Source organism: Trichosurus vulpecula, chromosome 1 (genome assembly GCF_011100635.1).
Source record: "Trichosurus vulpecula isolate mTriVul1 chromosome 1, mTriVul1.pri, whole genome shotgun sequence".
Taxonomy (NCBI): domain Eukaryota; kingdom Metazoa; phylum Chordata; class Mammalia; order Diprotodontia; family Phalangeridae; genus Trichosurus; species Trichosurus vulpecula.
Window position 1 is genome coordinate 66160820 of NC_050573.1, and position 24611 is coordinate 66185430.

A 24611-nucleotide genomic window follows, 5' to 3' on the forward strand; every position below is an offset into this window, starting at 1 on the left:
CCCTAGTCCCCATATCTCCCTAGGCCCTGGGAACAATCTTCTTTGCCCAGTTTAAGAGATGGAGCTTTGGAATGGGGATAACACTATGAAAAGCTGTGGTCAAGGTCTGGCCTGAGCCTAGCAGGCCTAGGTGGTGGAGGGGGATGGGGAACAGAGGAAACTGCTTCTAGCTGTGGGCTAGGGAGCAGTGGACGGGCCAGTTGAGAACTGGGCCCATCTGTCTGATGAAAGGGAGTCCTGGAGACAGATGAGGATCTGACCATCGCATTCAGCCATGGAGGGCTCTTCCACCCTAAATTAATCAGCCTTATTCTTCTTCCTGGTAGTGAAAGGGACCTTCCCAGCCGTGGCGGAGCCCACAGCTCCTACACCGCTGCTCACAGCTGACAAGCTGCCCTTCACCAGCCCCATGCCAGCGGTGGACACCATGGTCATGGCTATTTTGGTGAACGCCAGACTCTTGCTCCCCACCCAGGCAATGCCTCCTAAAGTGGCCCTCACAGAGCCCTTGGTGATGCTGAAGAGGCCACCAGTCATTCTCCAGATCACCCCTCCTTGCTCTTCCAGCTGCCGGAAGGCTTTTCTCGAATCTTTTCATGATTCTCTTAATTCTTGTGTTTGAAAGTCAAATTTTCTATTCAGATCTGGTCTGAGCAATCTTGAAAGTCCTCTATTTTATTGAAAATCCATACTTTGCCTTGGAGCATGATACTCAGTTTTTCTAGGTAGGTGATTCTTGGTTTTAATCCTAGCTCCATTGATCTCGGGAATATCATATTCCAAGCCCTTTGATCCCTTAATGTAGAAGCTGCTAGATCCTGTGTTATCCTGATTGTGTTTCCACAATACTCAAATTGTTTCTTTCTGGCTGCTTGCAGTATTTTCTCCTTGATCTGGGAGCTCTGGAATTTGGTGACAATATTCCTAGGAGTTTTCTTTTGGGGATCTTTGTCAGGAGGTGATCGGTGGATTCTTTCAATTTCTATTTTCCCCTCTGGCTCTGGAATATCAGGGCAGTTCTCCTTGATAATTTTTTGAAAGATGATATCTAGGCTCTTTTTTTTCCTGATCATAGCTTTCAGGCAGTCCAATAATCTTGGCTCTGCCCCTCAGTATCTGTTTATAGGCTCTTCTAAGTCCTTGAATATTCTAAATTTTCTGTTGGTTGAAAAAAAAGGTTGCTCCATACTGCATTTGATTTACCTTGGGAGTTTGTACAGGACCTTGAACCCACATTTTGGGGAATGCCAGAAATAAATTACATTTAAACTTTATTTTGAATTTTTCTTGGAATTAAGTCTAAGACTAGGGCATAACAAGTCAAAGAAAAAAGGTGATATTTTGGTGGGGGGTTCAGCAGTGAGAAATGGATTGACTACCTAACGTTATGGTGACTGGGAGCCTTATATAATAGTAGTAACAATAACAACAATAAACAATAACAATAAAATAGGTATATGCCGACTTATTTGGTTTTCACAAAAACCATATAATACCAGGTTTATTATCAACATTTTATAGATTCAGAAACTGACACTCTGAGAGACTTGCCCAATAATACAAAGCCAGTAAAAATTAAAGGCTATCCTTGAAATGAAATCTTTTTAATCCAAACTAAACACTCTATCCACTATGCCATACTCCTTTCAATGAGGACTTGGAATAACTAAAATTTATTAATGTCTCATTAATCAAAATTAATTGATTTAAATTGTTACCAAGCAAGTTTGGTTAGTTGAGTTGATGTTGAACTCTTTTAATTTAATTTAATTTATTTATTTAACATATTTAGTTTTCAGCATTGGTTTTCACAAGAGTTTGAATTACAAATTTTCTCCCCATTTCTACCCCCCCACTCCAAGTTGGCATATATTCTGGTTGCCCTGTTCCCCAGTCAGCCCTCCTTTCTGTCACCCCACTCCCCTCACATCCACTTTTCCCTTCCTTTTTTGTAGGGCAAGCTAAATTTCTACTCCCCATTGCCTGTGTATCTTATTTTCTAGTCGCATGCAAAAAACTTTTTTTTTGTTTTTGAACATCTGTTTTTAAAAACTTTGAGTTCCAAATTCTCCCCCCTCCTCCCTTCCCACCCACCCTCCCCAAGAAGTCAAGCAATTCAACATAGGCCACATGTGTATCATTGTGTATAACCCTTCCACAATACTCATGTTGTGAAAGACTATGATGTTGAGCTCTTAATGAAACATTTTATTTGTTTTAAAAAAGATCTTGAATAGCTATAATATTGAGGCAAATCTAATTAGATGAAATTTAATAGGAATAAATGTCTGGTCCTAGACTTGAGTTGAGAAGGCAAATGACAAAGATAATATTTATGAAGACCAATAAATGCACTAGCGATTTTGGTCCTGTAGAATAAAAGATTTTAGTTGACATGACAACTGTCTTGAAATTATCTCATGTGAAAGATTAATTAAACTTATTCTGCTTGACCCCAGAAGATGGAACAAGGAATGATGAGGCAAATCCACAAGGAGCCTGATTTTGTCTCAGCAGAAGCAAAAACATTATCATAATTAAAATACTATACGAGTAGAATGGGATACTCTGGGAAGCAGTGAATTCCTTGTTGTGAACATAGTAGATGATTCAGACTGGACTGAAGAGCCCCTAAATTTCCTTCCTGCTGCAGTTCTCCAGAGATTGGTAATTTCCCAGGCAATGCTGGACAGCTCTCATTGTTATGAAGATTTCTGCCACAGTTTCCTGCCCCATAGGGAGTTCAGCTCCCCAGGAAATGGAATTATAATGGTATGATTTTTCTAATGAAGAGTTTTGGGGATTGAGCCTCTTAGGCACTAGACATTTCAAATATTCTTCCTGTTCCTCCACAAGACCAAATACCAGCCATCTCAAGACAGGAGGGAGTCTGCTTGTGCCTCTCAGAGATACCAGTCCAACTGCCTGAAACTCCTCACTTTTGGGGGGACCTAGAGTTTCTGCCTTCCTCATCTTCCCTTCCAACAGATACAGTCAGCCAAACCTTTCCCTTTGGTGATGTTCAGTAAGTGATTCGAGGTGGGAAGTATTGGGAAGGGGGAGAGGAAAAGAGAAGGTGGGAAGTAAGAGGAAAAAGAAGTAACCAGTGGTTGCTCAGAAGCTCAAGAAATTCTCCCCAATCCAACATAGCTCACATCATAACCTAATCCTGTTGATAGAGCAAGAAAATCTGACCCATAGACTCAAGAGTCTATGTAAAAGCCCAGAGTTCAGCATAGGGCCACGTTTGGAAGAAAATCAAAGAAGAGTAGAATAAATCTTATACTCTGAGTTAGGTTCAAGTTCCATCCTTGCCATGAACTAGAAATAGGACCTTGGTCCAATTGCTTTCCCTCTTTGACCCTGAGGCATAAAATGGGGATCAAAAATTTCCTATTGCCTTCTTGCATATTTTGTAAGAGTCAAAAGAAATCATCTTTGTGGAATTTCTTGGTGACCTTAAATCATTTCAGAAAGATAATTTTTTATTTTTGTCATAATAGCAGAACTGTGAGTTCATTTTGGCCCAGCCCATCTGAGTCAAGTATAGTCCAAACACTAGGGATAATCTTTAGCCCAGGTAAGTCTTAGTTACACCAATGAAAAGCCTAGAAAAGAGAGAGAGAGGTTATGTTGCTACTCACAGACACAGAGTACTGGGCTATGGTGGTGCCCTTCATACAAACTATAGATGATTTCTATATTTCCTGATTCTGCAGACTTCACGATGGCCATGTAGGCTGAGCATATCACTCAATGGGCAGCTCACAGGGTATGGGAGTTTGGCTGAGGGCAGGGATGGAAATACTCCCCACCTTTTGGGTAGGCTGAAACCATTTTCCATGATATGAAAGTAGACATGAAAATGGGGAGTTTACAGAGGACAGACTAGAATTCCTAGGGAGATTGTCAGAAAGAAACATATGATGAGTAAACAGGCACAGACTCTATATATGGTTGGGAAAATCAAATAGAACGAATTCTGATGCAGGGGGAAGCTGAGCAGTAATTCCCAGTTGCCCTGGAGATGAGGAAAATAAAATGTCCTTTCTTCTGTGTATTGCTATTGAACCCCATGACTTGAGTGTGGTGCAGGAAGAAGGCTAAAAGTCCCATGTCCTGGGTTCTATTCCTACTTGTGTCATTAAGACAACTGGTTTTGCCTTTTACAGCCATTGGTGATGTATGAGCCATCACAATGCTTATGCACATTCCTGGGTTTTCTTAAATTCAGCAAAAGCCATTATCTCTTTAATTCCCACATCACTTCCTATTGTCATCTACCTACTCTCGAAATGTAATTTTTATGTGATTGTCATCTCTCATCCACCGTGTGCACTTGGTCTTTTTCCCTTGTCTCTTTCTGCTTCTGATAGGAGATAGGCCAGATGATATGAAATCCTGATTCTATTATTTCAGATTCTACTATATTTATTTCAACCCCTCTTCTGTCTCTTCCTCTTTTCCACCTTCTATTCCTATCCTTGATTCTCTGCATACTCAGCCTTTTACTAAGGATACACAGACACAAAAATCAACTTATCAAAAATAGACAGTATTCCTTGAATTCTACAATGAATTAAATCCAGGAAGTGTTTGATACCAAGTCATTTGGCAGTATACAAACAACCATATTGTGAACTAGAGATTCTGATCAATTGTCAGTTGATTACTGCATTTATCTGCCTCCATGGATGTTGGGAAGGCTGGGGTGGGGAGATAGACAGAGAGAGAAGAGCCCAAATAAAAGCTAGAAGGATATTAAGGAACAGGTAAGATTGGATGTGAATATCATGTTGGGCGGGGGGGGGGGGGTTGGCAGTGGAGACAGGTGTTTTCAAGTATTTGAAGGCCTGTCATGAGAAAGATTAGATGTGTTTTGCTTGACCCTTGAGAGGAAGGTTAGGGACAATGCATAGAAATTACAAAAAATTAATATTTGGACTCGATGGAAGAAAAAAGTTCCTAATAATTACAGTACTAGGACTTTATAAGAAGTACAGGCAGACATTATACCATGCCTAGGAGGAATTTCATGAGGTTCTATGAAGGGGAGGAAAGAACCTCTCGGAAAAAAGACTTCCACAAGCTGTGCTACCCTTTGTAAAATGTACTCTCTAAATTTGATCCCACTTTCCCTTCTGCAATTGTGGGAGAGAGCATCACTACTATTTTTATTTTAGAGGGGTGTGCTGTTTTATATCAATTGTTCATATTATATATCCTTAGTAAACACACCTTTCTAGAAACCAATTCTATCTGGGTTTTTTGGACACAGTTTAACTTTATTTTTACTCATTTAAAACAAGGATTTACAAAAAATCACAATTTCCCAACTTTTTTGTTTTTAATAGATACTTAAATATAACATATTTCAAAGTAAAATAAATTAGCACAAACAATACAGATGTAATGATTAGGATCACTTAAACATTGCAACTTTACTATTAGTCAATTTAACTCAGTTCTTCACTCTGTGTAGGATAGGGTGGGCAACTAGCTGCTGGAAAGTCAGGTGGGAATCCTTCTGTACTTCTTTTGGCAGGGGGAAAGGAGGGAAGAAAGAATGAGGAATTTTATCCCAAAACCTCCTAGTTGGAGTGGTTTTATATAGGCTTCTTATTACCCAGAAGCTAGGCCTCAACAGAAAAGTTGGGGTGCATGGCACAGGACACACAAAGAGGGTATGGTGGGGAGCACAAGGGAACACAGATCAACTCAAAACCAATAGATGAATCACACTGGTTGAAGCTTATAACTTTGTAAGTATTAGAGCACCATACACAAACACCTCAGGGCTACCCTAGAACCTTGAGGGGAAAGATAGTTGTCTTCTGGAGACCCAACTTGCTGCTCTATGTGTCAGTTAGGAGAATAACCCCAGAGTATATCCTACACATATGAAGAAAACTGGAGGATCTTAGTGAAGGACAAGCTAAGTGTCCAAAGGAAGCAAAGACTTCCTTTGGCCTGGACATGAAAAACTTCCTAGGTGATTCATCTCTCTTACTGAGCATCAATTCCAACAGGGTCTAGAGTGACTACTACCACCAACACTACCCACAAAAAGAGGAATAAACTCCTTTTCTTCATCTCTCCAAGTGTTCTTTCTTTGGGGTTTCAAGGTATCTGCCTGTAATAGATATGTGCTCTGCTCCTACCTCTTCTGAAGTGGGAGCCATCTTTAAATATTAGAAGGGCTAGCAAGAGGTATTAAACATTGCCCTTAGCCTAGAGAGGACATGGAAAAAAGATGAATTTAGACATGATCTCAGAAAACAAAAAACCAGCAAACAAACTTCTTAACAAATAAATATTTGAAAATGTGGAATGGGCTCTATCAGGAGATGATAGGCTCCTGTTCATGGGAGGTCTTCAAGCAAGAGAGGGATGACTTCTGGTCTGTAAAATGACCTTTCACCATGCTTCCTGCTGTTTCTGACTCTCTGTATTTCAAAGTTGCAACTCAGTACCCAGGCCTTCTAACCCTTCAACATCATTCCCCTAAGCCAGCCTTCTTTTCCCATTGATGACTGTCTTCAGGGAGTTCCACATGTGGGGAAAGAGCTCAGGTTTGTCCCTCTTTGTTCTACTCCTGTCTGTGCCTCTGAGTCTCCAGGCTCCATCACCATGCCCTTGTGCTGGTACCTTCCCCCTCTGCCTCATCCTCTTATTTCTTGTTTTTGTATCCCCAACACTCAGCACAGTGTCTGTCACAGTAAATTTTTCATAAATGCATACTGCCTGCCTAACCATGTAGGAAGAGCTCAGTATGCTCTTTTCATACCCACATTACATTTCCATGAGTCATGTAGGGAGAATTCTTATGTAGCTATAGGTTGGACTAAATGGACTTAAATGGGTCCATTTCAATTCTGAGGTTCAGTGCTTCTAGAATTCTCAGAGGGATTAGCTTTCTAGAAAATCTGTCTCTTTTACTCAGACTGCTCCTGACTTTTCTTATTAAGAACACACCAGGTAGCCCTGAAATTGTTTGAGGTTTTTATTCAACCCTAAAGTCTTAGACCTGGCTCCATTCTCTCTAGAAACACCTTCCTGCACTAAATACCCCCAATTAAACCTGCATCCATCTTCCAGCCACAATATCTACAAGATCTACATCTGCAATTTAGCCTAGGCCAGGTGCTCCAGTGAGGTTTTTTTTTCTTTTTGAAAACCACATTCATCATAGGAAAGTAACTTAAAACATAGTGTGAGCTAGGAGGGCTTTAAAAGGTAGAATGTCTGAGTTTTACATGACTAGAGAATAGGAGTCAGAACAGGAAGGTGTCATTACCTGGAGGTCCCACAACCCTCTCAAGGCTGATGGACCAGAGTGTCAGAGAGGTGCCCTTTCATATACACAACCCTAGAGAGATTTAGCAACACAGGTTCACCAGATGCTGGAAGGTTGATCTCATCCACTACCAACTACATGTAACTGCAGCATATAAGAAAAGAAAAACAAACAATCCCCCAGAAAACCTTTCCCCAACACACAAGACCATTATTCATTTGAAAATGATCTGGAGGTTTCCAGTAGGCTGTAAATTCACTATGAGTCGGCAGTGATATGGCAGACAAAATAACCTATAGAAAACTTAACTTACATTAAAGGAGACATAGCTTCCAATAAGAAGAAAGTGATCATCCCATTGTCTTTGTCCAGTCAGACCTCATCTGAAATTCTGTGATTAGTTCTGTTTATCACAACTTAGAAAGAATGTTGATAATCTGCAGAGGATGCAAGGAAGAGCAACCAGGATGGTTAACAGCCTATGTAGACAGCTGAAGGAAATAGTTACTTGGCCTAAAGGAGAGAAAACATATGTAGAATGGGCTAACTGTCTTCACATATTTAAAGGAATATTATATGGGAGAGAAAAAAGATTTGTTCTGCAAGGACTCAGAGGCAGAACAAGAGAAATGGATGGAACTACAAAACTGTCATATTTGACTCAATAGAAAGGAAAGTGAGAGGAAACCCAGAGTGGAATAAGCTCCCCCAAGAAGCTGAGAGGTTCCCTCCCATGGAGGTCTTCAAGGAAAGGCCAGATGCCCACTTGCCAGGTATAATTTTGTGCCAACATTTTTTGTGGGGTATAGTTTTGTCCTGTGTGTCCTATGGGGTCTTGTCCATTTGTTTGTGGTTTTATGATTTCAGTGGAAGAATGGACGGCCCAAACCTTCCGTTATACCAGATCACCATCTTATCTTCCATTGTCTGCAGGAATGGTCCTCCCCTGTCCATGGTATGACCTTCTTTATCCCAGTGCTCAATGGTCGTTGATGCTTAGAGCAAATTCGGGATGGTGTTAATAAAATGTTCATTTCCAAATGTTGTTGCTTACATCTTAAAGACTGTCTGAAAGGTTCAAGTTCTTCATCTTGCTTTGAGATGGAATATGGAAAGAGTGACTTGTCCAGAATCATAAAGGTAATAAGTGGAGAAGTCAGGGACAGAACTAAGAAACTCCAAGTCAAAGCCTAGTCAGAATCAGAGTTGTTTCCATTTCATATACAGGGTAATTATATTTTCATGTCCTCCTCTTCTCATTTCTCTTTCTCGGCAGAAAAGTCAGCCCCATGGTATCAGGAAACCAAACACAATTCATTGAATTTATCCTCCTGGGATTTTCTGAGAAGCCAGATGAGCAGGGGCCCCTCTTTGGGCTGTTCTTGGGCATGTATTTGGTCACAGTAGTTGGAAACCTGCTCATAATGTTGACCATTGGCTCCAACTCTCACCTCCACACTCCCATGTACTTCTTCCTTTCCAACTTGTCCTTTGTGGATATCTGCATGGTATCCACCACAGTCCCCAGGATGTTGGTGAGCATCTTGACACAAAACAAGGTCATCTCCTATGCTGACTGTCTTGCCCAGATGTACTTCTTTATTGTTTTTGCTGCTTTGGACAATTTCCTTCTCACTGCAATGGCCTATGACCGTTTTGTGGCTATCTGTCACCCTCTTCGATATACGACCATCATGAGCCCTCATCTCTGTGGCCAGCTGGTGCTGCTCTCCTGGATCATAAGCTTTCTAAACTCCCTCCTTCATAGTTTGATGGTAACGCGGCTCTCCTGTGCAGACCATGAAATTCAGCACTTCTTTTGTGATCTCGCTGAGGTTCTGAAACTATCTTGTTCTGACACTCTCATCAATTTTGTCTTGCTATATTTTGTTACTGGACTGCTGGGTTTTCTCCCCCTCACTGGAATCCTTTTCTCTTATTGTCAGATCTGTTCTTCCATTTTGAAAATCCCATCTGCTCAGGGTAAGTATAAAGCCTTTTCTACCTGTGGATCTCACCTCTCTGTTGTTTCTTTATTCTATGGCACAGGATTTGGAGTATATTTCAGCTCCTCTGCTACCCACTCTTCCTGGAAAAGCACAGTTGCCTCAGCAATATATGCTGTGGTCACTCCCATGTTGAACCCCTTCATCTATACACTAAGGAATAAAGACATCAAAGATGCCCTGAAAAGGCTTATTAAGTAGCCTCCTCTCAGTGATGGGGCTGGCTCCTGCCCCTTAGAATAGGACAGAGGTACTTCTGGGGAAAATATTGGGAGGCAAATATGTTGGATTCCTCAATTCTCTCTCCCAGTCAAGTCCATCCCTCATTTAGCCACTAAAGTGACTTTTCTAAAGTACAGCTCTGACCCTGTCACTCCTCCAAAGCAATGAAGGCCAAGGATTCCCTACTGGCTCCAGGATCAAATACAAAATTCTGTGTTTGGTATTTCAACCCTTGATAAGTCAGTCTCTTTCTGCCTTTCCAGTTTTTTAATACCTTGCTCTATATCATGTACTCTTAGCTCTGGTGAGCTCTTTGCCATTACATGAACAAGGCACTCCATTTCTTGGTTCTGGGTATTTTCTAAGGCTGTCCTCCAGGTCTGAAATACTCTCTCCACTCAACTCCACCTTCTGGCTTCTTTTAAGTCACAAATTTTTAAAAACTCTGATTTTATTGGAAGCCTTTCCCATACGCTCTTAATTCTAGTACCTTCTTTCTACTAACGATTTCCAATTGATCCTGTATATATTTGTTTGCATATTGTCTCCCCCATCAGATTGTGAAATCCTCGAGGTCAGGGAGTATTTTTCCCCTCATTCTGTGTCCCCAAAGCTTAGTAGATTACTTGCACATATTCAGTGCTTAATAAATGTTGGACCCCAATTGCATGCCCATAAATTTGACAACCTTAAGGATATGGCTGAATATCTACAAAAATATAAATTGCCCAGGTTATCAGAAGAAGAAGTAAAATTTATAAATAACCCCATCTCAGAAAACGAAATTGAGCAAGCCATCAATGAACTCCCTAGGAAAAAATCTCCAGGGCCAGATGCTTTTACATGTGAATTTTATCAAATATTTAAAGAACAATTAGTTCCTATACTTTGTAGACTATTTGGGAAAATAGGTGAAGAAGGAGTCCTACCAAATTCTTTTTATGACACAAATATGGTACTAATACCCAAACCAGGTAGAGTCAAAACAGAGAAAGAAAATTATAGACCAATTTCCATAATGAATATTGATGCAAAACTTTTAAATAAAGTATCAGCAAAAAACTGCAGCAAATTATCATGAGAATAATATACTGTGACCAGGTAGGATTTATTCCAGGGATGCAAGGCTGGTTCAATATTAGGAAAACTATCAGCATAATTGATCATATCAACAACAAAACTAGCAGAAACCATATGATCATCTCAATAGATGCAGAAAAAGCCTTTGACAAAATACAACACCCATTCCTATTAAAAACACTAGAAAGCACAGTAGTGAATGGAGACTTCCTAAAAATTATAAATAGCATCTACCTAAAACTATCAACAAGCATTATTTGTAATGGGGATAAGCTAGATGCATTCGCAATAAGATCAGGGGTGAAACAAGGATGTCCATTATCACCCCTACTATTCAATTTGGTACTAGAAATGTTAGCTGTAGCAATAAGAGAAGAAAAAGAAATTGAGGGAATTAAAATAGGAAAAGAAGAAACTAAATTATCACGTTTTGCAGATGATATGATGATTTATTTAGAGAATCCTAAAGAATCAAGTAAAAAACTACTTGAAATAATAAACAACTTTAGCAAAGTTGCAGGATATAAAATAAACCCACATAAATCCTCAGCATTCCTATACATTACTAACAAAGCCCAACAGCAAGAGACAGAAAGAGAAATTCCATTCAAAGTTACGTAGATACCATAAAGTATTTGGGAGTCTATTTGCCAAGACAAACCCAGGGCCTATATGAAAATAACTATGTAACACTTTTCATGCAAATAAAGTCAGATCTAAATAAACGGAAAAATACCAGTTGCTCACAGTTAGGCCAAGTTAATATAATAAAAATGACAATTTTACTTAAATTAATCTATCTATTCAGTGCCATACCAATCAAACTACCAAAAAAATTATTTTACAGAGATAGATAAAATAATAACAAAATTCATCTGGAAAAACAAGAGGTCTAGAATATCTAGGGTATTAATGAAAAGAAATGCTAGAGAAGGTGGCCTAGCCATACCAGATATTAAACTGTACTACAGAGCAGCAGTCATCAAAACTACCTGGTACTGGCTAAGAAACAGAGGTGTGGATTAGTGCAATAGGACAGGTACATAAGATGCAGAAGTCAACACCTATCTACTCTTTGATAAACCCAGAGAGGCCAGCTTCTGGGCTAATAATTCCCTATTTCACAAAAACTGTTGGGAAAATTGGAAAATGGTAGGGCAGAAACTGGGCATAGACCAATATCTTACACTATATACCAGAATAAAGTCAAAATGGGTTCATGATTTAGGAGTAAAAGCTGATACTGTAAACACTTTGGGAGAGCAAGGAATAGTTTACTTATCAGATTTATGGAAAAGAAAAGAATTCATGACCCAACAAGAGATCGAGAGCATTACAAAATGCAAAATGGATCATTTTGATTATGTTAAATTGAAATGTTTTTGCACAAAAAAAGCCCAATGCAACAAAAATTAGGAGGGAAGCAGAAAATTGGGAGAAAATCTTTACAACTAGTATCTCTGATAAAGGCCTCATTTCTAAAATATACAGGGAACTGAGCCAAATATATAGGAATACAAGCCATTCCCCAATTGAGAAATGGTCAAAGGATATGAACAGGCAGTTTTCAGAGGAAGAAATTAAAGCTATCTGTAGGCATATGAAAAAATGCTCTGGATCACTACTGATTAGAGAAATGCAAATCAAAACAACTCTTAGATACCACATCTCTCCTGTCAGATTGGCTAAAATAACAAAGCAGGAGGATGATAAATGCTGGAGAGGATGTGGGAAAACTGGAACATTTTTACATTGTTGGTGGAGTTGTGAGATGATCCAGCCATTTTGGAGAGTAATTTGGAACTATACCCAAAGGGCCATAGGAATGTTCATACCCTTTGACCCAGCAATACCACTTCTAGGGTTGTATCCCAAAAAAATCACACAAGAGGGAAAGGGACCCATATGTACAAAAATATTTATAGCGGCTCTTTTTGTGGTAGCCAAGAATTGGAAATCAAAGGGAATGGCTGCACAAGCTGTAGTATATGAAGGTAATGGAATACTATTGTGCCATAAGAAATGAGGATGATATGGACTTCGTAACAACCTGGAAAAACCTACACGACATAATGCTGAGTGAGCGGAGCAGAGCCAGGAGAACGTTGTACACAACCACAGATATGTGGATTCTGTGAGGACCAACCCTGACAGACTTCACTCTTCTCAGCAACACAAGGTACAAGGACAACTCCAAGGGACTCACGATGGAGAATGCTATCTACATCCAGAGAAAGAACTATGAAGTTTGAATGCAGATTGAGGCACACTACACGCTCGCCTTTTTTTCTTCTCTTTTGTTTTTGTTTTGGGTTTATTTTTGTTCTGTTTCTTCTTTCTCATGATTCATTCCATTGGTCATAATCTTCTCCACAACTTGACTAGTGTATAAATTAATTCAATGCGAAGTTATTTGTGGTAGTTATATGAGATTCCATGCTGTCTTGGGAAGGGAGGGGAGAAAATCTAGAACTCAAAATTATGTAGAACCGAGTTTGTAAACTAAAAATAATTTTTTTTAAAAAAAAAGGAGATAATAGTTGAGGGAATCTGCTAGACAAGTTGGCAGGGAATGGGCTCAAGCACGCGAGGAGAAACGTTGCCACCTTGGTCATCTTCTTCGCCATTCTCTATGTCCCATTGCTACCTTTCTGCTTCTTATGGAACGGTTATCAAATCAATAGTGTCATTGCTCCTGGAAATGCCTCTTATTGCCGTGCCTAGTTTCCCTCTCATTTCTCATAACAAAAGAACCTGGCTACTACTCCCTTACTAAAATGCAAGCATCTTGAAAGCAGCGACTGTTTTGTTTTGGGTTTGTGTCCCTACTGCTTAGAACATTTTATTAGGTGCTTAATAAATGAATTTAAACTAATTTTAAAAAAATAAATGTTAGTCGAAGAATCTCTGGTCTTATTGACTATAATTGACATTTATCTAATTCTTCATGTCTCTATTTTTGATATTTTCACCACAACTGCATCTGATTGAACACCTTCTGCTTCCTCACAATATTTTCCAGCTGAAAAAAGTGCTGGAGATGGAGTGAAATAATAGGATTTAGTCCTCAGCCTAGCATTATTAGCTGTGTGTCCTTGACCAAGTCACTTAATATCTCTGGCCCTCAATTTCATCATTTCTGAAATGGGAAAAGGAATACCTGCCCTGAAAACCTGCAATGTTTTGTTCTCTGTACAGCAAATCAAATATTGAATATGAAAGTGTTTTGTAAACTGTGAAATATTAAATGGCTATAGGAAAGAAAGAAAATAAGAGAGAAAAACAAAATGGGATTTCTTCATTGGGATTCTATGTCCCAGCTCTTTCATGTCTTTGAAGATGGTCATTATGATTTGCTGTGGTGAAAAAAAATTCACCACATGGTGGCCAACCCTCTCATGATGAGCCTCTATGTCCTTTGCCTGATGCTATAGATAAAGTCTTTCTAGTTTAGTTGGACCTGGAAGCTCTGATAACATAGCCTCTGAGAAACTGTGATCAGTTCCATTTGACAATGAGACATTGAATGAATACATCTGTTCAAAATCCAATTGCTTTTGTGATCATCTTGGTCATCATAATACCCAAACATGGATCTGACCATTTCACTGCTTTGCTTAAGGTGCTTCGTGTGCTCCCTAATATAGCCAGGATAAAATTTCATCTCCTGTGACATCTAAAACCTTTCATAATCCAAGTCCGGTATATGCTCCTAGTCTGATTTCACATAACTACCCCCCCAAATACTCTACATTCCAGTCAAACTCACCCACTTGTAATGATCTCTCCCCTCTACATCTCTCCCCTCAGAGCCTTTACAAAAGCTGTTTCCCAGGCATGGAAGAGAGGGGAACCCATACTCATCTCTACATCTTCAATTCCCAGCTCCATTTATGACTGAGTTCAAGGGCTAACTCCAACAAGAATTCTTGATTTCCCCAATTGTTAGCATTATCCCTTAATCCCACCAAATTTACTGTATAATATTTCTTTATTTGTGTACATCTTAATTTTCCCTGGCCCTGTGCAAAGTAACTGTTAGAGGGTGGAGACTGTCACATATTTGGTTTTGTATCCAAAGCACCTAACTCAATACAAGGGACTATATAGACATTTCGTGTGTGCTTGATATGAAGTGACTCCTCCTTGGCTCTCTCTCTTTTTATGAATTCCAAACTCATAGGAGAAATCTGGGAGGTCCTCTACCCAAACTTCTTCAATAATGAAATCATCCTCTTTATGTCTAAAATATCCTTTAAAAAAGTGACCATCCATCTTTTGCTTGAACTCTTTCAGTTAGAGGAAACTTCTGACCCAGTAATTGGCCATTCTCACTATTTGACTGAGTGTTTTCATTGCGACAAAATTCTTCATCAGACTGAGTAAAAGTCTACTTCCCTCCAACTGCTACTTATTGTTACTAATAGTATCCTCAGAGGTTATACAGGAAAAGCAAAAAGAAGGGAGTAGGGATGACTATGTGTCTAACCATAAAGATATATATGAAAGAAAATTGCCACAAAATAGGGACAATAGCAATTAAAACGTTCAGAATTTCAGTCTAACTCAAGAAAAAATAAGACTAGTTTTCTCAGATGTCAATTTGGAAATGCAAAAGTATGGCCCATAAAAATGATAAATGGAGATATTAATACAAAGAGGCAAATTTGATCTCACAGGTTTCCATGAGACTTGGTAGGGTAAAATCCAGGACTAAAATATGGCTCTGAAAATGATGGCCAATGTAAAAGAAGCAGCATATGTAAAATGTGGAGTGGCGAATCACTAGTTATTAAGATATACTCTAGCAAAGAAATTCGGGTGCCAGAATCAAGAAACAAAGTAGAAAGCATTGAATGAAACATCATTGGATGCATAAATAGAAGTAGTTTTGTCATCATATGCACTAAGGGCTGCTTGGACAGAAAGAAGAATTAGATGAGTTCCTAAAATAGATCACAGTGCATGGGTATCATATTATAGTAGTAAGGGCATACTTCCACTCACTTGACATCTGCTTGAACTTTTTATTTTCCAATCCCATCCACCCTCCTTTTGCATCTTTAGTATTTCCTTTTGGTGATTTCATTCATTGAGTATGAGAGAATCACAGAATTTTGGATGTGGAAGAGACCTCAGAGACTATCCCATACCTGAAAGGAGTAATCCCTTCTATAATATACTTAACAGATCTTTTCTTCTATGCTTCAAGTTTTATAATGGATAGTTTTATAATGTTTCATTGTGAGTTTTCTCTCTGGGGCCAAACAGAGCAGGTCCAATCCCCCTTCCATATGACAGCCATTCAAATACTTTAAAATGGCTATTAAAATAAATAACAAATGGCTATAAAATGGCTATTATTCCCCAAATGAGTCTTCCCTTAAAAAGGCAAAAAATTCCTAGTGCCATCCATCAGTCCCCATATGATATAGATTTAAGTCCTTTCACCATCTTGTCAGCTCTTCTCTGCATACTCTCCAACTTGTCAATGTCCTTCTGGAACCATGGTGTCCAAAATGAACCAATATTCATGATGAGGTCAAATGAGAGGAGAGTAAAGAGAGATGGACATATCCTTAGTCTTGCAACTTATGCCTCTCTTAATGCAGCCCAGTATTGCATTAGCCTTGGCAGTTGCCACATCATATCGCTGAATTCACATTGTTTGTTCAGACCATCTGTTCTCTATGATTCTCCCATTCTGTATTTAGTAAATTGAAATTTTGTACCCAAATATAAGACTTTACATTTGTCCCTACTGAATTTCATCTTAGAAATAATTCAATGGTCTGAACCGTCAAAATCTTTTTGGATTTGTCTGTTTTCACACGCATGGGACTTAGAGTCAGGAAGATCTGAGTTCAGTCATGTGTGTTCTTAGTCAAGCAACTCAGCCTCTTGTGCCTCAGTTTCTTCATTTCTAAAATGAGGATTGAAAATGGTGCCTACCTGACAGAATGTTTTGAGGATTAAATTATTTAATATATTAATGTAAGATATTATATTAATATTAATTAAATAATGTATGTAAACTACTTTCAAAATACCAAGCACTATATACATGCTATCTACTATAATGGCTACTCATGGAATCAGAACATCATGTAGTTCCTAATGCTGGTATATACCTCTGCATTTCACCATCTTCTCTGCAAAAACAGCATTAGATATATTATCAAATGATCCTTCCTACAACCTACAAAACAAAAACCTCTTACTTCCATGTATTTTTCAAATCCTGATTTATGTATTGGTATAACTACCCAACATGTCTAGACTACGTTTTATTTAAAATTACTGCATTTCCTTGTTGTCATGTATAGGGCTCTGCTCATAGCATTTGTACATTAGATGTTTGTTGAAATGCTTTGAGTCCCCCAGTTTCTGAATGAGAATTTGGGTTCAGTGGGTAGTGATCTGAACCTAGGCAGAAAGTCCTGAGTTTAAATCTGGTCCAAAACAAGGATGACTCTAGGCAATTCATTTAGCCTTTTTCTGCCTCAGTTTCTTCATCTGTAAAATGGGAATAACAATTAAAGCTCCTTCCCAGGACTGTTGCAGGGATCAAATGAAACACTATAAAGCTTTCCTAATGTGCTATAAAATCCTAACTATTATTATTACTATTAAGTATTCTGTAAGTTAGACTCAGAAACTAAGACTGAAAGCAGTTAAGTAATTGCCCAGAGTCACATAGCTAAGTAAATGTCTAGAGTAGGATAGGTCTTCCTGACTCTAAGTCTAGTGTTTTACTCTCTATGCCTCTATGAGTAAATAAATCAAAATCGATAAGGGATAGTAAAAAACCTGGATCACCCACTGCACCCAGACTATGGTTACTGGTTGTTATGGAACACTTCTTACAGGAACCTTCTGCCTCCACTCATAATCATGACCTTAATGATAATAGAACATGACCACCAAAGATGGAAGACTGATATTTTCTCTGATCTTCACAAACTATCAGAACTCTCCAAAATTGAAATTATGCTCTATAGATAAAGTGACTTTAGCTGCTTCCATGCACCAAGAAGCCAAAAGAAAGTTAAAAACACCCAGTGAACTAAGGCCCAACTCAAGCTCAACCAGTGCCCTATTCTACACCATACTACTAGCAACTAGATTGACATCCTATGGACTTGCAACAAAACTCAATCCCACATTCTAGTCCCCTCTACTTCTTTCTGGTGCTAAGGAGATCCAGGCTCCAGGGTGTGGAAGTTTGCTTGGGCCTCTGTAGCTTGTGCCACAACATTTTCCTATGCTACAAACGATCTCTGTAGGAGGACAGGAGAAAACCAAGGGAACAAAGAAGGACATGTGTCTGGGCTTGAAATAGAACACAACTCCATTCTCCAATAGCCTCAGAGATCAAAACTCCAATTGACAGAAATCAACCCTCATGGCAGTAACATTAGTATGGAAATGCTCTGTACCTCAGAGCCCAAGAACTGTGGAATACAGGGAATGGAAAAAGACAATGTGTGAGGGGCTGAGGAGGCTGTGTGGCATTCTACTAAGCCTGAAGAAAAGAATCCAGCATTCCACAAAGACTACTTCTGTCACCTCAAAAGTCATTTAGGGTAGAGACCTAAGTTGGTTAACTGTGAATTGCTCAGGGTGGGAGGAGACTATGATGCTTTGAGATCTAGCTCTTAAGAATACCACCATCAGAGGGGGCGGAGCCAAGATGGCGGCTGGTAAGCAGGGACTAGAATGAGCTCCATACGGAGTCCCTCCAAAAACCTATAAAAAATGGCTCTGAACCAATTCTAGAACGGCAGAACCCACAGAACAGCAGAGGGAAGCAGGGCTCCAGCCCAGGACAGCCTGGATGGTCTCTGGGTGAGGTCTATTCCACACGGAGCTGGGAGCTGGGAGCTGGGAACGGAGTGGAGCAGAGCCCAGCCTGAGCAGCGTGGAACAACCAAACTTGGAGTCGGGCGGATGGGGCCCCTAGCGCCCTGAATATGTGAGCTGCGACAGTTACCAGACCCCCTCAACCCACAAACACCAAAGACTGCGGAGAAGGTTAGTGGGAAAAGCTGCGGGAGTGGAAGGAGTTCGCGGTTCGGCTTCCAGCCCCAGGGGCAGCAGAGGCGGGGCAGCTACAGTTGCTGCTGCTTCTGGCCCCAGGCCCACCTGGTAGGAGGAATTAAGTGGCAGATCAGAGCAGGAGTGAAGAGCCTGCTGAAGATCTAAGCCCAGTTCGGGCTGGGGTTCTTGGGGAAGAAGGAGTGCTGGGGTGACAGAGCTGGCACCTCCCCCCCAAATGTGGAACATAGAACTCGTTAGTCTACAAGCAGTCATACCCCACTGAAAAACTCAAGGGTCAAGTTAGTTGGCTGGGAATATGGCCAGGCAGCGAAAGCACACCCAGATTCACTCTCAGACTTTGGATGCTTTCTTTGGTGACAAAGAAGACCAAAACATACAGCCTAAAGAAGACAACAAAGTCATAGAGCCTACAACAAAAGCCTCCAAGAAAAACATGAACTGGTCCCACGCCATGGAAGAGCTCAAAAAGGATTTGGGAAAGTAAGTTAGAGAAGTAGAGGAAAAATTGGGAAGAGAAATGAGAAGGATGCGAGAAAACCATGAAAAACAAGTCAATGACTTGCTAAAGGAGACCCAAAAAAATACTGAAAAATACACTGAAAAAAACAACACCTTAAAAAATAGATTAACTCAAATGGCAAAAGAGCTCCAAAAAGCCAATGAGGAGAAGAATGCCTTGAAAGGCAGAATTAGCCAAATGGAAAAGGAGGTCCAAAAGACCACTGAAGAAAATACTACTTTAAAAATTAGATTGGAGCAAGTGGAAGCTAGTGACTTTATGAGAAATCAGGATATTATAAAACAGAACCAAAGGAATGAAAAAATGGAAGACAATGTGAAATATCTCCTTGGAAAAACCACTGACCTGGAAAATAGATCCAGGAGACATAATTTAAAAATTATTGGACTGCCTGAAAGCCATGATCAAAAAAAGAGTCTAGATACCATCTTTCAAGAAATTATCAAGGAGAACTGCCCTGATATTCTAGAGCCACAGGGCAAAATAGAAATTGAAAGAATCCATCGATTGCCTCCTCAAATAGATCCCAAAAAGAAATCTCCAAGGAATATTGTCGCCAAATTCCAGAGCTCCCAGATCAAGGAGAAAATACTGCAAGCAGCCAGAAAGAAACAATTTGAGTATTGTGGAAACCCAATCAGAATAACCCAAGATCTGGCAGCTTCTACATTAAGAGATCGAAGGGCTTGGAATGTGATATTCCAGAGGTCAATGGAGCTAGGATTAAAACCTAGAATCACCTACCCAGCAAAACTGAGTATCATGTTCCAAGGCAAAATATGGACTTTCAATAAAATAGAGGACTTTCAAGCTTTCTCAGTGAAAAGACCAGAACTGAATAGAAAATTTGACTTTCAAACACAAGAATCAAGAGAAGCATGAAAAGGTAATCAAGAAACAGAAATTGCAAGGGACTTACTAAAGTTGAACTGTTTTGTTTACATTCCTACATGGAAAGATGATGAGTATGATTCATGAGACCTCAGTATTAGGGTAGATGAAGGGAATATGCATATAGATATACATATATATATATATATGTTTATGTATATATAGAAGTGAATGTGTATGTATGTATGTATCTATGTGTATATGTATGTATGTGTATGTATGTATGTATATATATGTGTGTGTATATATATATATGTAAAAGAGAGAGAGCAGACACAGGGTGAGTTGAAGATGAAGGGAAGATATCTAAAAGAAATAAAAGGAAATTAAGGGATGAGAGAGCAACATACTGAGAGAGGGAGATAGGGAGAGATAGAATGGAGTGGATTATCTTGCATAAAGGTGGCAAGAGGAAGCAGGTCTGTGGGAGGAGGGGAGAGGGCAGGTGAGGGGGGAATGAGTGAACCTTGCTCTCATCAGATTTGGCCTGAGGAGGGAATACCATACATACTCAGTTGGGTATCTTACCCCACAGGAAAGAAGAGGGAGGAAGATAAAAAAAAAAATAAAAGAGGGGGGATGATGGAGGGGAGGGCAAATGGGGGTGGAGGTAATCAAAAAAACACTTTGGAAAGGGGACAGGGTCAAGGGAGAAAATTCAATAAAGCGGGATGGGTTGGGAAGGAGCAAAATGTAGTTAGTCTTCCACAACATGAGTATTGTGGAAGGGTTATACATAATGATACACGTGTGGCCTAGGTTGAATTGCTTGACTTCTTAGGGAGGATGGGTGGGAAGGGAAGAGGGAAGAGAATTTGGAACTCAAAGTTTTAAAAACAGATGTTCAAAAACAACAACAAAAAAAGTTTTTGCATGCAACTAAAAAATAAGATACATAGGCAATGGGGCGTAGAAATTTATCTTGCCCTACAAGAAAGGAAGGGAAAAGGGGATGAGAGGGTAGGGGGGTGATAGAGGGAAGGGCTGACTGGGGAACAGGGCAACCAGAATATATGCCATCTTGGAGTGGGGGGGAGGGTAGAAATGGGGAGAAAATTTGTAATTCAAACTGTTGTGAAAATCAATGCTGAAAACCAAATATGTTAAATAAATAAATTTAAATTAAATTAAAAAAATATCACCATCAGATGAGAGCGAGTAAGAAAGTAAGCCACAGGAGAGAATAAGAGGAAAAATACTAAAATTATCAAAGATCTCATGAAGAAGAAAACTGTAAGGCTTCGAACATAAATGGATAAATCAATAAGGAAAATATTAACAGTAAAGGAAAATAAGGCCTCCCGATGTAGTAAATGAAACCAAGGCTCTATGAATAAATACTGCAAGAGAAAAATAATAAAATGATGACACTTGATGAGGCAGAGGACCCTGTTGAATTTGAGAACGTGGAACTACAACAGACTCTTCCTGAATCTTTTTGGATTTTTTCAATTTATTAATCAGTTGTGCCGATTTTTTTCCTCTTCTTTTGCTTTTTTTGTCTGTAAAAGCACTTTCTTATATGAGATGGTTCTCTCAAGGGCTGTGTAATGATATTAGGAAGAGCCATAATTATGTAAGAGACAGAAGTTATTAATAAAAACTTATTCAAAAGGAAAATAAAACAAGATAATTGTTGTTTGTTTGGATATTATCAAGGCATTTGACAAAATCTATAATCCTAGTGTAAAGGATTTTATCAAGGGATTGCTATCAGATGAACTTAATCAACTTATATGGGAGAAAAACCCTTTATTTTGTATTTGATGAACATATCCCCAGATCCAGTATACACGCCTCTTGGTAATTTCTTGAGAAGACAATAGATACCTTATTAAGTCTCTGTAGCTTTCTTTTGCAAAGTGTGGTTGCCTTTGACTTTTGGGAGAAAAGACTCTTATCAGGAAGCATCACTCCTTACAGTGGTCCATGAAAAGGAATTTTAATTGAGGACATTGGAGAGATAGAAATATGCTTGCCTATGTGACCTCAGAGGAAAGTTCCTGAACCCTGGTTTCCTGGTTAGAGGAAGGAGGTGATAGTTTTTAGGCTATGGGGTTCCAGAATCTAGCTAAAGAATGGGAATTCCAAAAGCAGTGGAGGCTGTAATACCACATTTAAGAGTTTAAGGATCTGGTCTAAGTTTGCCTCCAGTCACCCGTAACAGAGCAGTAAAAAAAGATATTTTTCACTTTCAGTGACAAGAAGTTCCTCTAATCTGGGGAACCTGCAAACTCTGAAAATAACAAGAGATGCTAATTTATCCATTTAACTCAAAAACTCCTTTCATGGTAAAGCACAACTCGCAGTAAAAATAGATGCATTGTCTATCTTTCCCCCCTGTTCTTCCCTCTAACTTGGATTTCTTAACTCTTTCTGTGTCAAAAATCTCTTTGGAATTCTGATAAAGCCCATGAATCTTTTTTTAAAATGATTTTTGTTGCCAAAGTTCATAATTGAAGTGAATGCTAAATTTCAATGAGTGGTTAGTGAAAATAAATATGTAATTTTTTTCCTAATGAAAGTTCACAATCCACCTGAAATGTATTGCTGGAACAATTATGGATCCATGGAATCCATGTTAAGAAACCGTTCTCTCTAGAGAGACTGTGAGAGGGCAATTAAGTTCCTCCCTGAGAGGCTTGCCCTCTCTACAGCAGTAGATGCCATTCAAGAGCAATAAGGCCTAATAGCTCTTCACAGACGTTAGGATTCCACTCTCTTTACTGACCTGCAGGAGTCAGCAGCTCCACAGACTTCACAAACAATCATCAAAGCAATGGCTCTTTTTCAGTGAGAAAGTTTTCAGTGAAGATGCTGAAGTATCAGCTATCTCAAATGAAAGGCTTCTGTTTCTAGCCTTTGGCTTCTTGCAACTCCTTCTGCACTTAGCTTACTCTCCCTGCTTCTTCTATCCCTTCTGAGATTTCTTTTTTAAAACTACTTCTCTGACTTTTTATATTTTCTCATTAATTATATATGTATGTATGTATATTTATATATATATACATATGTATGTATATTTTTCAAATGAAGATCTGCCTTAGCTCCCTCTCACCTCTTCCCATTCCAAAATCCTCTCTTACAAACACAGATAAAACAATTTTTTAGATTGGCCTTGACCCTTGCCCCCAGTGTTTCTCAATGTTCTGAGTTCATCACCTTTCTATCAGGAGGTAACTGGCCTGTTTCATCATGAGTCCTCTTGATTTGTGGTTGGTTATTGCATCAAACAGATATCTAAGGCTTTCAAAGTTGACTGTTCTAATAATATTGTTGTTTTGTATAGAATGTTCTTATGATTCTGCCCACTTCACCTTGAATCAGTTCATACAATTGACTCCAAGTGTATCTGAAATAATCCCTTTCAACACCATTTATAGCACAATTCAATAAATATTCCATCACACTCATATATATTAGTTTTCAGTCATTTACTAATAAATGGTCACATTTTCAGTTTTCAGTTTTTACCACCACAAACTAAACTGATATGAATGTTTTAGACATATAAATATTTTTGCTCTTTCGTTGATCTCTTTGTGTTATAGACCTAGTAGTGGTTTCACTGGGTTAAAGGGCATACACACATTAATGGCTTTGGGGAAAATTTTCTAAACTGCTTTTCAAAATGGCTGAATCAATTCATAGCTCCACTAACATCACTTTAATGCTCCTATTTTGCTTATGGTATCATCATGTGTTTTTTGTTACCTTTGCCAATCTGATTGTTGGGAGGTGGAACTTCAGAGTTGCTTCAATTTGAATTCTTATAATTACTAAATATTTGCAGCATTTTTTTCATATGCTATTGAGAAGTTAGATTCCTTCCTCTGAAAACTACTTATTCATATCTTTGACACTTCAGCATTTGAGGAATGGCTTCTATTCTTAGAACCATTTCCCTGTATACCTTAGAAATAAGCCATTTATCATAGAAATTTGCTGCAAATATTTTCCCACCCTTTACCACCTGCTTCTCTTTTAATTTTAGTAGCATTGGTTTTGTTTATTTTGAACAATATAGTCCTCACAACAATCCTGAAAGTAGATACTATTACTATCCCCAATTTACAGATAAGCAAACTGAGGCAAACAGAGGTAAAGTGACTTGCCCAGGGTTACCCAGTGAGTAAAAGTCTAAGGCCAGATTTCAACCTAGGTTTCTTGAATCTGGGCTTAGTGCTCTATCTCCTACACCACCTAATACCACTAATGAATGCTCTCATGAGAGAAGTCTTCCATAAAGGAAGAACTAGGTTTTAGAATGAGTATCATTTCCAAGGATTTGGTATTTAGAGAGGCCACTTAACCTGCCTCAGGAAAAGGAGAATCAGAACTCCTTTGGAGTAGGGGGCAGGTACAAAAGTGGGGAAACATGGATCCAAAGAAAAGATATCAAAGCAGACAGAAAAAAGCTACCAAGGTAAGGGCAAAGGTCAATAAGGAAGGGTCATAAGAAAGGGTCATAGGAAAACTCCTACCATGTGGCAATCCAATATCTATCATTTTGGCAATTTAGGGTGGTTTCTGG

The 24611-nt window shown here is 39.1% G+C and overlaps 2 protein-coding genes across 2 annotated transcripts in view; one reads left to right on the forward strand and one right to left on the reverse strand.

The window, feature by feature from the left end:
• Window positions 1-297: 297 nt before the first annotated feature.
• On the reverse strand, window positions 298-3735 carry LOC118830150 (transmembrane protein 263-like). Its single transcript, XM_036737081.1, has 2 exons — window positions 3645-3735; window positions 298-590 (listed from the first exon to the last, which is right to left on the reverse strand). The coding sequence occupies exons 1-2, from the start codon at window positions 3733-3735 to the stop codon at window positions 298-300; spliced, it is 384 nt and encodes a 127-aa protein (XP_036592976.1).
• Window positions 3736-8586: 4851 nt separating this feature from the next.
• LOC118830320 (olfactory receptor 7A17-like) overlaps window positions 8587-24611 on the forward strand; it is a 57592-nt gene continuing 41567 nt past the window's right edge. The window contains exon 1 of the mRNA XM_036737299.1: window positions 8587-9080. Within this exon, the coding sequence (XP_036593194.1) occupies window positions 8587-9080 (494 nt within the window). The remainder of the gene's footprint in view (window positions 9081-24611) is intronic.

What these genes read in the sequence shown, in the direction of transcription:
- LOC118830150 (XM_036737081.1), bottom strand. Translation starts at nt 3,735, where the DNA reads ATGGCCATCGTGAAGTCTGCAGAATCAGGAAATATAGAAATCATCTAT. An exon ending in TAGCCCAGTACTCTGTGTCT is followed by an intron (nt 591 to 3,644) that starts GTGAGTAGCAAC and finishes AATCATGAAAAG; the next exon opens with ATTCGAGAAAAGCCTTCCGG.